General features: G+C 36.4%; 1 protein-coding gene across 1 annotated transcript; it reads right to left on the bottom strand.

The window, feature by feature from the left end:
• Positions 1 to 411: 411 nt before the first annotated feature.
• Positions 412 to 13729, bottom strand: RRN3 (RNA polymerase I transcription factor RRN3; the record flags this gene model as incomplete). The annotated part of the gene is made up of 16 exons (XM_010171756.1): positions 412 to 860; positions 1565 to 1652; positions 2578 to 2730; positions 3166 to 3274; positions 3825 to 4009; positions 4858 to 4988; positions 7072 to 7202; positions 7472 to 7607; positions 8144 to 8239; positions 8945 to 9043; positions 10729 to 10798; positions 11297 to 11360; positions 12401 to 12460; positions 12952 to 13081; positions 13165 to 13254; positions 13673 to 13729. Coding segments are annotated over 16 exons (1755 nt in total), but the record flags the coding sequence as incomplete, so codon positions are not given.
• Positions 13730 to 13979: the final 250 nt, after the last annotated feature.

Below are 13979 nucleotides of genomic sequence, written 5' to 3'. Positions count from 1 at the left end.
CTCAAATAAAACTATCTACAAACCATACATTCAGCTACTCTATCACTTTCAACATTTCCAACAATCGTCACTTTTCCAAGTCTGACCTTTCATAGCTGGGAAAGTCGCGTGTCAGCTGCATTATTTAAGGAGCGATAATGCTTATCAAATGAATATGCTTTCCAATATTGGCTTAACCAAATACTCTTTTACAGACAGGAAAAGCTTAAGAGATGTGTGCAAAAGAATCACTGTCAGACTCAATTCATGTCTTCCCTATCATGGGATCATACCATTGCTTTGAAAGCAACTCAAAACCAGTCACCAGAGTACAGTCTGAATACTGACAATGGAATTCTGGTCCCCACACAAATCATTAGGAAGAAAGACCACAATTTCACCCCTGATATATATAAAACCTTGTAGAGAAACATTAGTAAACAAAAGTTTTTAAGAGTCAGGAAAAACTATAAAAAATCCTTGTAAGTCATAAAAACCATTTCAACGTGAAATTTGTAAAATATCACCCTATTTATTCTCTAGGCTTTTCTAGCAACATATGACTTTATCATAACACATCTGTAGAAATCTGATGATTAAGAAAACAATTTTTCTTAAATGTAGTTACTTAAAACATTTGCCAGTTTGGAAAGTTGAGCTAAAGTCTCTTTACAGAGCAAAAAATTGCACACAATTTTCAACCTTTTCACTTCCGATTCTCCACGTCACTGAGGATACAGCATGTAACAGTCCGGGGGGGAGCCAATGCTGCTCACTTGTATTGGATTTGACTCACAAGAATTTGGAGCAATTTCAACCACACTCTCATTTTGAGGTGTTTCCCCTTTCAAAAAGTCATCATCTTCATCTTCAGAAGTACCCTGCATAAATTTAAAAGGATCTGTGAGAACAGAAAAATACTCCAGGTCTCTATTAAGTTTTGGCAGAAGTAATGAATGCTGAGACCAATAAAGGTATTTCTAAATAAATTCTGAAATGTTGCAATAATCAAATCTGCTAATCAAAATGCTATAGGAAAGTTTATAAGGTTACCACAGTAAAGAAAGCTACAACACCATAAAGTATTTTTACATGTGATCATAAGGAAAGAAAAACATTACATTTGGAGAACTCAAACAAAAATCTAACATAGTAGAGATGTTCTGCAGGAAGGTAAACAGACACACAGGAGCTTTAGAAGGACATAATTCAGGACTTGGGTTGTACTGTAATTGTCACTACTAGTTAAAGAGTAAGACAGATGTACTCTTATTATGATACACAGGAACTAAACCATATCTACAAAGCGCATTTCCCAGTGACACCAGTGTGTCCATATCCTGAGAGCATTCATAAGCCTTCACCGTGGTCCTGTGCTGCCAAACTCACTCCTCTGCAGAAGGGAAAAGTGTTCTCAAAGCAAGGATGCATCAGTCCCTAAAGCTTCCCTAATTGAATCCACAGTTTCTCACATATGTTTAGTATACTCATATTTACTAAATAAATAAATAAATCAATCCTGCAATAGAAGCAGCTGATAGAGATTTGGCAAAAGCTGAACTCCATTTTGATCAGAAAAGATTACCCTTTTAATGGGTTTCTTCAGATTCTCAAGATCTTCAGCACTCAGCTCTTCCCAAAACTGATAAAAAGGATCAATAGTCTTCTTTGATCTGAAAGAGCAATTAAAACACAATATGAGTTCATGCATTCAGTAAAAGTCATATATATTTCATTTTAATGATACGATATAAAATGTTTGGCATTTTGATAGCCCTCTGTAGGGTTTCACAAACTATTCAATTAGCCCCTATATAATCCCCAATTAATCCCATGAAGAAATAACTCAATTTTGCTGATAGGTATAAATTTGTTTGCTTGAGGAGTTATGATACAGTCAGGTCTGCTGATTCCTAGATAGGTATTTTTAACAGCTACACTATGCTCACAACTAAGCATAATTTTCTTCTGAATTTTTAGAAGATAATATTATATGGCTTCTTTAGTAACTTCTACTTCTAAGAAAAGTCTCTCTTCTGTGGAGATGGACTTTTTTTTTAAGAGACAAAAAAAAGCCAGAATGTTGCCCTCTAACATTAAATATAAAAAGTGATTAAAGCTTCACAGTGCTACACATTTTGAAAAGTTGCAAATAATCCACTATTCATTAAAAAACCAAGATGTTTTAATAAGCTGAAGTCTCCAATCAAGAAGCAATACACTCAAGGTGTGCAAAAAAAAACAAACCAAAAGACAACAACAAAAAAAATTACACACCACCACAGCTCCAACAAAAAAAAAATTATCTATTAGGCTAACATTATGATACTTTAGAGACTGCTTAAAACAAGGAATACCAGAAGAAAAGTAACCAAACATTAACCAGACCTTCCAGGAAACTGAGTCCTGTTCCTTCTTCATTGCAATATGTCATGGTGGGGGTAAATTTCAATTTAAATCTTTGACAACCTCTGGTTAAAATATGCAAGATGAAAAGTACTAAAGATCAGTGAAGAAACTGAACTGTAGAAAGACTGACATTTTCTTAGTTTATTATTTTCTATTAGGCAGAAATGAGTTGATTATTTTAAGTCATACCTTTTGAGTATGTAGGGATCAAAGGGGAAGAAACTGTCAAGTGGGTTAGTGCATGTCTGCACAAGGTCACCCCCAGTGCCACTCCGAACAACTGGTATGAACTGCCTATTGTTCCTCTCAATAATTGTGTAGCAGAACACCAACTGGTATTTCCTTTAAAAAGGTAAAAAAGAAAAGACAAGCATTTCTAGCACACAGAAAGCAAGAATTTCAGATGCTATTGAAAGACTAAGTTACTTCTTAACAAGCATCACTTCTATCTTTCATTTTCCAACTTATATTAGTTTTCAAGATAGTCACAAGGTAAGGAGTTTATTATCTTCTTTTGCACTCCTATAAAGTTCATTCCAAGTAGAATCTCACTGGCTCCAACACAAAGCAATCAGTTGCATAGTACTGTAGGATTTCATTGAAACTGAACCAGAAATGAACTATCCCACCTAGAACACGGGCACTGTAATGAGTGGTCTTGGATAATACTCAATACTGGGCCAAACAAAACCCACCTTCTGAGTCCTGTGCTGTTTTCAGATACACACATACACAAATATTTGTACCAAGGTGAAACTGAAATAAATGAGTAGGTACCTGGTAAGGGCAGCGAACAAGTTCACAACAGAGGGTATACAAATCTTCAGGGGGTTTAGCTGACACATGACAATGCGCTCAAAATTTAAACTCTGCAGATAGGACAAACCTTGAAAATAAGAACAATTGACAAATATAGGGTATATATCATACAAGCTGAACTTAATTTCTAAGAATTTCCAGCTGGACCTGCCTGCACTCTGCACAACACCAGAGAAGCACGTCTTAGGGTGCTCCTTTACAGTAGAGATCTAGCCCATAGCTTGTTCAGCAGAAAAGCTACTCTAAGTAACAGTAAGCTGCTGCAGCTGAGGCATCCTTCTAACACAGACACTTCACTTACACACCCATTACAGGGACTGACAGAGGCACAGGTTATCAAGAAAGATTATTAATTGAAGCCCATACTAGTTTTACACAGCTGGAACTCAAATGTGCTTCATGTGGGGACAGACATCAATACTGAGCAGTTATCAGTATTGTTTTCAACAGTGGGAGGAAAAAAAAGATTATTTAGCTTGGTAGCCCGACAGGTGTACAAGCCATCTCATTTTATTTAGAGCACAACAACATTAACTTGCCATCAGATACTCGACTGAATTGACCATTACAAAACACATCAACAGTAAAACTTGCAAGTTCAAACCTAATATACTCACCTTTCCTTAAGTTTCCATCCAAAAGCTGCTTATGACGGAAAATAAGTGTATAGAACACTGCCTGACATGTGGAATAAAATGGCCCGTGGAGAGCTACATCACAGTAAGCATTAGCCCCCGTATCCTGATTATCAATGTATTTATGCATCCAGTTCACTAGAAGATCCAAGCATGCTTTTACTGTACTGTAATGGTGGGAAAAAAAATAGTGTAAAAATAGCACCTGAAATGGCACAGAAAAGATGCTAAACAAATATTCAGGGATCTCACTCAGTGGCTATAAAAACATCAGTAAGAAAATCTCATTGTAAAAAAGGAGATTCTGTTATGAGCTCTCCTTTATCTCAGCACTGAAAATCCCAATCAGTAAAAGCACAAGATGCCAGAAGAGATGAATCCATGAATGCATGCTGCATGTGACACACACAGTAAACAATTAGAATCCTGGGCTACAGGTAGTACAGAGAGAGATGACCCCCATGTCCAACAAGTAATTCCAATATCAAATTAAGATACATTAAAGTCACCAAGCCCAAGCCCACCTCAAATATAATACAGAATGTGTATGTAAAAAATAAGACATTTCCACTCATCTGCTTAAATATCATAATCCATCTGTATCAAAATAATTGAATATTTGACTTCCCTGTCTCCAAGCCTACACAGAATGCCTAACAGAGGGCATTAAAAATATCTGCTTTTGAAAATCAGATATACCGGGCACCCATGGCTCTGCCTGAAGTCAACATAATCTACACGTGCTCAGCATTTCTTGGTAAGTGAAGCCTTAAACAGCAAGTCATGAATCCCAGCAATCATTAGTCTGCATCCTGTAAATACAAAACTTTCCTGGAAAATTCAAGACGATACTGAGACAGTATTGTAGAAAGGACAAACAGGACTATTGATACAGGCTTACTGGTAAAGCAGTGGGAACAGAAGACCAACATCGTGTATGCATTCGTTGAATTCTGTACTTAACCTCAGCAATTATAATGAATTGTTTGGTTCTGCTCATATCAAAACAACTTACACAACTGGAATAAATTTAGCTCTTGCCAAGAAGCTGCCAATATAACTCCCAGCAGTCTGCCTGATCACTGAAGGATTGTTTGGATCATGCAGTTTTTTCCAAAGATGGTCTAAAAATGCCTCAGCCAACCCCTGGAAAAAAGATACACAGAAATCATGAGTTGTTATGCTGATGACATTGTTTAATAGATCGATTCCTAACATTCAATTCCCAAAATTTCCTTAACTAAACTATTAAAAAAAAAAATCTACCTATAACTGTAGTAAATAACTATTCCTACACATGATGGAAGAGCATGCTTTTCTGTGTCTTTTTCTACATTTAGTTGTAAAATGTAAATGGAACTAGAAGTTTAGGAAAAAGTCAGCAACAGATACAGAAATGTATAAAAACAGGAGCACTAAGAAGGTAAACACAAAGTGACTGTTCACTGTCTCTTGTAGCAGAAGGGGCCAGAGACATCCAATGAAAACAGCAGGAAGCCAAATGTAGAGAAACAAAAGGGCTTCTTCACCTTAAATGATATATTGTGGAACTTCTTGACACACAAGTTCATGATGTCAAAAATTCACATTAGTACAAAAAGCATAACATAATGAGACATTTTCTCCTTGAATTTGTCCATCACGGGCTGTTACCATGAAAGAACCATGCTCTGGCTCAGGAAGTTACCAAATTACTTAATCCACTACTCACCGCTGTCAGAGACAGGGCATTAGCTTAACTGGATCTTTAGCTACTCTTATGCAAAAAGTATGCACATTCTTATTATGTAGTGTCCTTGTTTCAGCTGGGACAGAGCTAACTTTCTTCTCAGTAGCTAGAATAGCACTGTGTTTTGGATTCATTATGGAATTTGGTCTGAAAAGAATGCTGATTAATATACTGATGTTTTTAGTTGTTGCTAAGAAATCAAGGACTTTTCAACTTCTCATATTTTGCTAGTGTGCAGGCGCTGAAGAAGGACTTCTACAAGCTGCAGGGGGAACAAAGCAAGAGCAATGGACCTAAACTGGCTAATGGAATATTCCATATCATATAACATCATGTTCAGTATTGTAGATGAGGTTGCCAAGAAGCTTTTCTCTCTTTTCTAGGATTGGAGTTGTGGGATTTGCTCCCCTCTGGGATTTCTAGCCAGGAACAGGCTGGGCATTGGTCAGTGGGTGATGAGGGCAACTGAGCACTGCACAGATGCTCACTCTCCCCTGGTGGGATGGAGGCTCAAAGAACCAGGAGGGTAAAAGTGAGAAAACTCATGGGTTGGGATAAAGACAGTTTAACAGGTAAAACAAAAGCTGTGCACACAAGCAAAGCAAAAGAAGGAATTCATTCACTGCTTCCCATGGGCAGGCGGGTGTTCAGCCATCTCCAGGAAAGCAGGGCTCTGTCACACGGAACGGTTACTTGGGAAGGCAAATGCCATCACTCTGAATGTCCCTCCCTTCCTTCTCCTTCCCCCAGCTTTGCATACTGAGTGTGATGTCATATGGTCTGGGACAGCCCTTGGGTCAGTTGGGGTCAGCTGTCCCCACTGTGTCCCCTCCCAACTTCTTGTGCACCCCCAGCCTATTCACTGGTGGGGTGGTGTGAGAAGAAGAAAAGACCTTGACTGTGTGAGCACTGCTCGGCAATAACGAAAACATCTCTGCATCATCAACACTGTTTTCAGCACAAGCCCAAAACACATCCCCATACCAGCTACTATGAAGAAGATTCAATCTTTCCCAGCCAAAACCAGCATATATGGTAAGAGAAGTTACCAAGTTTGCTTGAGAGGTAGGAAAATGAGGGGCAGGGAACAAACAGCAGACACCAATTTCAAACTGAAAAGCTAACACAAACAGTATCTTAAAGATAGTTTTGGGATGCTGAAGAAACTTGCTGGAGCACCATGTCTCATGTTCAAGAGTCCAACCAGTTCTTGTAAAAGAGGTCTGTTAACGAAGTTCCTTCACACTAGCTTAGATTCCATCTGTTAGCAGTTTATGCACAACACAGGAAGAGGAACCACATAAAGAAAAACTTGAAGAAAGGAGCAACAGAGAAGGAAAAGAAAACAAAGATACTAATGAACTCTGATGTACTATTTTCAGACAATAGAAGGTAATACTAGAATTACAGAAGAAAACAACTATTTTTTGTAAAAAAAAGACAAAACAAGGATGCAGAAATGACAGAAGACACTACATTTTAAATACAGCTTCTACTCACCAATTTAAAGCTACAGATGTAAAACATGAAATACTGTACATGACATGAAGCATGAGTTGGTAAAATGAGCTTGTCAAAAACAGAAACCAGATCCCGATACAGAGCTTTTGTGTTGTTGATATCAAGCTTGCCTACACAACAAAAAAAGAAAACAAAACAAAATGAACCATTTCAGGTTTTTTTCCTGCCCCCATGCTGCAAAAGTGGCATTTCTCTCTTTCTAAACCAGTAAGAAATATGTAAAGAAAACAATGTCAAGCTGACTTCTAGTCTCATCCTGACATCTAAAAAAACAGAGCAAGGGCTCTGTCTTGCAGCAGTAGAAAGCAAGAAATGCTCTTAATGTTTTTTTTACTTGTTACCAAAACATCAAATGTGGTTACAGTTCAAGTGTTCTTACCATCCACATGGCAAACATCTTTAATATAGGAAAACAGGATGGTCATCAAAATATCAAGGCGCTCTGCAAGTGGATGGGCCATTCTCTCACTACTAGAAGACACAACTTTGTTTCCTTTTCTTTCTTCATCTTCTTCCTGGTAGATAAAATGGCAGCCATGCAGCTTTTATATACACAATATCATAAAGACAGCAATTACAGGAAAAGTGAAACTAAACTTCTCTTTCAGTGATATGCTAAACTTTTGTCTTTTTTTAAAACAAAGCAGTATATAATTACACAGCTTAATATAAACAACTTTTTGTAAACTAAGCCAACTACCATAAATTCTTTAATTAATTTTATGTACAGCTGCTTGTGTTTTTACATAATGAAACTGATTCATTGCATGTACACTGGGTATTTACGTGAATAAAGTCAACACCGGGAGAACACACTGATCACTTGTCAGCTGTTCAGGTTTCAGGAGCTGTGTGCACTGCAGTAACGATAACGCAGTAAGGCATTCCTACACTCAGTTCAGTGTAATTACAAAGCAATAATATATTCCTACACTGTCTGAGTTCAGTGTAATTACAAAGCAATAATATATTCCTACATTGTCTTAGTTCACAGCCACCTGAAAAGTGAAAATTTTACTAAAACAACTTTTAGCGGAACAAGATAGCCAACCATGTCAAACAGTCCCTCCTCTGTAGATTTTTCCTCACTACCAGAAGTATTAGCAGATTCTTCAGCATCTTCAATATCTTGCTGTGGAGTACTAACCTACAGTTGCAAACAAGAAATTAATTTTTACAAGAACATGACAATGACAAGAAACCTTTTTTTTTATTATTTATATAAGAAGTGATAACATGAGTAATTTCTAGACTAGACTTTCTCCTTGACTAAATAAACATTTCAAAAGGGAACACCAAACTGCCTGAAACTTTCCCTCTAGAACAGAAACTTTCCCCAGATTTCAGGTTTTTTCCTGTAACACTAAGCCTTGCTGTAGCAGTTACAACTGAGCTGGTTGTTCTAATGTACTTCTAGTCCTTGAGATGTTGAAAGGATCCATATATGCTGAGGTCCTCCAAAATAAAAAGCCTTAATAATTTACAATGCTATACCTCCTTTTTTAAGACTATAAATCCTTTTACTTCAAAGGGATGATAGAACACATCAGCCACACAAAGACAAGCACATTCTCTGCACATTAGCACTCATCACCATAAAACAGTTATTTGGATTCTGGCATGGAGATTCCATGCAGGGTATTAACAGTCCACACATCAAACAGTTACCCTCAGGTGTGGGAAAGATTTTAAGACTGGGAATGGAGTGTAAATTTGGTTGGTTTTATACTCGCAATCATGAGCACTACTGCAACGTATTGTTTGTTGAGTTTAACACTGAAGCATATTTAATTTCTTACTCTGTGTATTTTAACACCAAGCTTCCCTAAAAGATTATACAGAACAAACTTACATCCAACTTTAACAGCTTTTCAATAATAAGCTCGAGAATTTGAAGCCTCAGAGTTGGAAGGTACACTGTAACTCGTAGCAGGTTATGAACGTAACATTCCTATAACACAAAATTAATTGATAGCTATAATAATGTTAACAGAAAGTCTCATTTCTGACAAGGATTTTTAGAAAACAAGTTTCTTAATTTGCTATCTAAAGAGCCATAAATAGGTTTAAACAGACTGCATTCAATCTAGAATAAGTTAATGTATAAGCCAAACATCAACTTTCAATTGTTAAGCTGTGTTATCATTAACTTCTTAATCTTCTATTTCCAAGCACATTTTTCCAACTATATCTAGACAGAATGAGTATAAATGTTCCATAAGAAAAGTTATTTATTTCCATAGGAGTTTAAGTCTAAACTTTCTCTAGGAAAATTAAAACAACAAGCATATTCCTAACTATACCTAGAATCAGATCTAGTAGAACTGTTTCAAGTGAGACTGAATACATCTTTATTTCATATTATTATAATATACCAACAATTCTAAACTCCACAGGTAAGTCTCCTCAGAGTAATTCTGATTATAATTCAAACAGGTTAACAGACAAGTTCTGTGAGTCTGCGGGTGCCCACCCACATATACACACCTGTGTACAGAAGAAAATGTTGCAACTTTCATGTAACAAAATCATCAATACATAAAATTAGGTGAAGTGCCACATTTGACTCCACCATAGTCTCTTTGTGAATATGCATTATAACACAACCTTTAATTACATGAGCACATATGATTTTTCCACAGGCCATCTGGCTCGCTCAGTACATAAAATGGATAGAGCTAGTTTAATGAGACTGTAGAAACTGGAAATATTTAACAATGCATGGACCACATTTTTATTACACTTCATTTGAATCTTGCCCTGAAAACACAGTTATGAGTTTCTTCAAGAATTGTTCCTCAATAAATAAATATATAAATAAAAATTCTTCTCCTAACACCACATAAGAGCTATTATCCCCCTCATTTTACAGAGGGAAGTGATGCTCAAAGTTACTTGGATTTAAAAAAAACAACCCAAAACCAAGCAAAAAAACCCAATAGAAAACTAGCAAGGTATACAAAGAACTTCAGGGGTTTCTCAGCACTTGATGAGTTCGAAACACAGCTCCAACTGAACTTGGCTGGTGGAGCAGGGCTCTGCCTTTCTGAAAAATAAAGTGCCAACACATCAAGTTGGAACAAGTAAATAGAAAGATCACACAACAGCCATCACCCGTCAAAAGTTTCCAGCTTGTTTTCCACCACACGTGAGCACTATACCAAAGATGTAATAAAACAACTTAAGACCCTACACACTATTGGCAACTTGGATTTCACCTGTAATGCCCATTGCTTTCTGTCTGCTTATCAAATCTCCTGTTCTTCTGATAAATAATTTCAATTTTTGACAACAAATGAGACAGGTATCCTACCGTCTCCTTACTATACAACCCTGAGATTCATCGTCAAAGAGGTCCATCTTGTGCATTGATTAAGAAAGCAATCCTGTGGAAAAGATATGCAGTTATGTCATTAAAGACCAGCATAATGCTTATGCACAAGGAACTTAAATATGCTTGGACAACCTTATACTAAACAGACACACCCATGTATGTATAAAAATTACAAGAACCTTCAAGAATACACTCAAAAAATCTGCATTCAACACCACCAAATCAGTTGTCATACTACAGAGTATATTTACACACTAAAAAAAACAAGTGAACAAATAAACAAAAGTTTTCATAGTTCTTACCAGAGTTCTTTCTGATTTATTAATGAAAGGAAAGTTTTCCACAAGTATTGGCATGAGAAATTGTGGTGTCCTACAATTAAAAAAAAAAAAAACAACAAACAACAAACAAACAACATATCAACAAAAACAAACCAACTAAAAGTTATAGGTTATTAGGAGAGAAAATACAGACGCTCCAGCACTCTAAAGACAGATTGAAATAAGCTTATTTCACTGTAACTTATTTTAAGGTAAGTAATTGTACAAAATCTGGTTTTGCAAGGATCACAGAATAGATAATTAAGTGGAAAACTTTCACTGTGGCCTTGTTAGAAGCCACTTCAAATACATTGCTATAAACATGACTTTCCCTGCTTCCTATTTCCACTAACAGGATCTTCAACTGCTGATGTCTATGGAAATCTCATAATGATCTGATACAGCATTCCACCAGTCAGTGCACAGTAGGAAAAATCATGCAGTGAAACAAAGTGTTATACTTCTGATTAAGTACACTTCCAATTCATCAGTTCACAAGCTTTAGATCTGCAGGGAAAGGGCACACAAAACCACAGGATTATATACTTACGAAGGAACGTATCTTGCAACAGTTTGCAATGCTCTGTGGCAGGTATTAAAGTTTTCAGAAAGGTCTAGAGAGAGAAAAAAAGTACTCTTATTAATTTGGTTACAGAAAACTACATCAGGAACTAGCAAAAACAGTTCATATCAACTAAACATTTTAAAGATTCCCAAGGAAATTGCATTTGCCAAAATCCTGGGGGTTTTGGGGTTTTTTTTTGTTTTGTTTTGCTTGGTTTTTTTTAAGTTAACTGCCTTAATACCAAAATAACAATGAAAAATAATTCCAAATTAAATTCATGACATCACAATCAATAAACTCTGAATGCACTGCAAGCCCCAAGGCCAAGTATTGTTGTTATATGCTCTCATACTGAACACTAAACTTGGAATACAAAATTTATCCCACAATACACAAATATTTAGAAGATATGTTAAATCCAAACCTGCAACTAGGTAAAATCTACCTAAAGATCATGCCTCATTTTCATAAGAGTCAAACAAACAGATAATTAGGCTTCTATAACAGGCTTTTTTTTATCCAAGTAGTGTCACAAATGAACAGCAGAAGAGTAGTTGGGTCATCACAAGCAAAACTGAAATTTATTCCAGCATTCGAGGTAAGAAAATACGAAATCCTTGGAAGACATTTAGCTATCTGTTTGCCTAATCAATGAACACACTATGTGGCATTTTTGTTATAATTATCAACTGTATTTGAGGTTACCACAGACAGACAACAAAAAGACTCAAGAATTCCCCAAACTGCATAGTTTTGTTGAGGTAAATAAAATGGAAACCAAACAACTCTTAACTTTCCTTTGGCTCTGAAACAACCTAGGACTAGGAATGTTTTCCTATGCACTCATTCTTATTCCTACAGATACTGCACCAGTAGGAATATTTTGAAAGTAACAAGGCATGGGTCACCACACCACTGATTCAAGTACAAGAAGGTCTTTGACTTGGGAATTTAAGGATGTACTGTTTCTTAACGTTTTACATTAACTCAGCTAAATTAATTTTCTAAAAAACGAGCAACGTGCACTGTATACTTCTTTAGTAAAGGTATTATAGCAGCATAAATAAGCCATACTTCCTTTATACTCACTTTCATCATCATCATCAGAATCGGAAATATCCACATCATCTTCTCTGATGGTTACTCGAGCTAGCAAAAAGGGACATTATTCTATCAAAATTGTACAAATCTTACAGGTTTCAATGTCAATCAAACATACTGGACAACAGTTTTCATCAGGACTAAAGCAGCAAAAGTATCCACAAGATTTTCTAAAATAAACAAAAGCTCATAAAAAAAGACTTTTTCATTCAGAGAACCAGGAAGTTCTTGAGACTATCTTATATAATCCTCACTGCAGCTTTTGGTTTTTAGTAATAACAACATTATACAGATCATCCCTTTCCAAGACATCTTCATAAATGGGGTCTGTATTAGCCACTAGAATATGCCTTCTATAATCTACAGAAAGAAAATTATCTGTATCACAATTCAGCCTTTCAAGTTAAGAAAGTAATTAACAGGAAAAAAACCCAACAAACAACCCCATAATTAATTAGGTCATGCATTATATTTATACAGAACTTACCTAGTAAAGATATTTTTGATAAGCAAAGAAGATTAAGAGAAAAGTAACTTACGGGGGGTGAACTGTGATACAATCATCCGGAGGCACGGCCTCAGATGGACAGTTTGTGCTGACACTAGATTGCCAAGAAAACCCAGATATTCTTCCACTACTTCTCGGCTTCTTCTCAACCATGGCAGCTTCTGAAAGCAAGCAAAGACCAAAATGTCAAAGAAAGATGTTTTGGGTACTAAACTCTTAATCTTCCCACATAACAGACACTTACCAGCAAAATGCTGACCAGTTGTTCAAGTTCTTTGGTCAAATATGCAACAGAAGCTCGAAATTCATGCAGCCAGTTAATGATCTGGGCATCCTTAAAATAAGCAGAAAAAAAACCAGCTAACTATTCCAATAAATAGTATTACCCATTACTAGAAAATAACAAAATCTTTAAAATAAAAAGTCAAAGATCAGGATGGCAAATAGAAGTTACTTTCACATTATCATGCAAGGAATTTCTTTGTGGCCTCACCAACAAAAGTTCTTGAATGTAAGAACAAATGCATACCAACTCCTAAACCTGCACATCAGATATATACATGTACAAACAGTTCCTTTTTTTTTTAATTTAGAGTTTTAATTCTGACAGCTTCCACAAAGCAAAAAGTTGTTAAACGCAGCTAAATGTTTAAAACAAAGGATTTGAGTAAGCACCAGAATGACTTGTCTGATGATGACACTCAAACAGCTGAACTTTAAATCATCAGACCCCTTACTACCAGTGCTCTTACCTTGATGTCTGGATCTGACAGCTGATGCTTTAACAACTCAAAATCTGTGGTCTCACCCTAGCAGCAGAAAGAAAAATAAGTAAATAACCCTCATATTTTTCCAGTAAAAAAAAGACAAATTTAATCAACGTATCTGAACAACGTAATTTTGTTTAACAGTAACATGAAGAACACGAGTGAAAGAGAAAGCTCAAGCAGTAACAGAATGCTGTCCCTGAAAGACAAGCGAGGCCGCTGGGTCACTTCTAGCTGCTGTCCCTGCAGACACAGCGTGGTCACTGGGCTGACTCACAGGGACACTTTCACT

The sequence above is a fragment of the Antrostomus carolinensis genome, unplaced genomic scaffold (genome assembly GCF_000700745.2).
Source record: "Antrostomus carolinensis isolate BGI_N321 unplaced genomic scaffold, ASM70074v2 scaffold22777, whole genome shotgun sequence".
Taxonomy (NCBI): Eukaryota; Metazoa; Chordata; class Aves; order Caprimulgiformes; family Caprimulgidae; genus Antrostomus; species Antrostomus carolinensis.
This window is presented reverse-complemented; position numbering and strand designations above follow the sequence as displayed.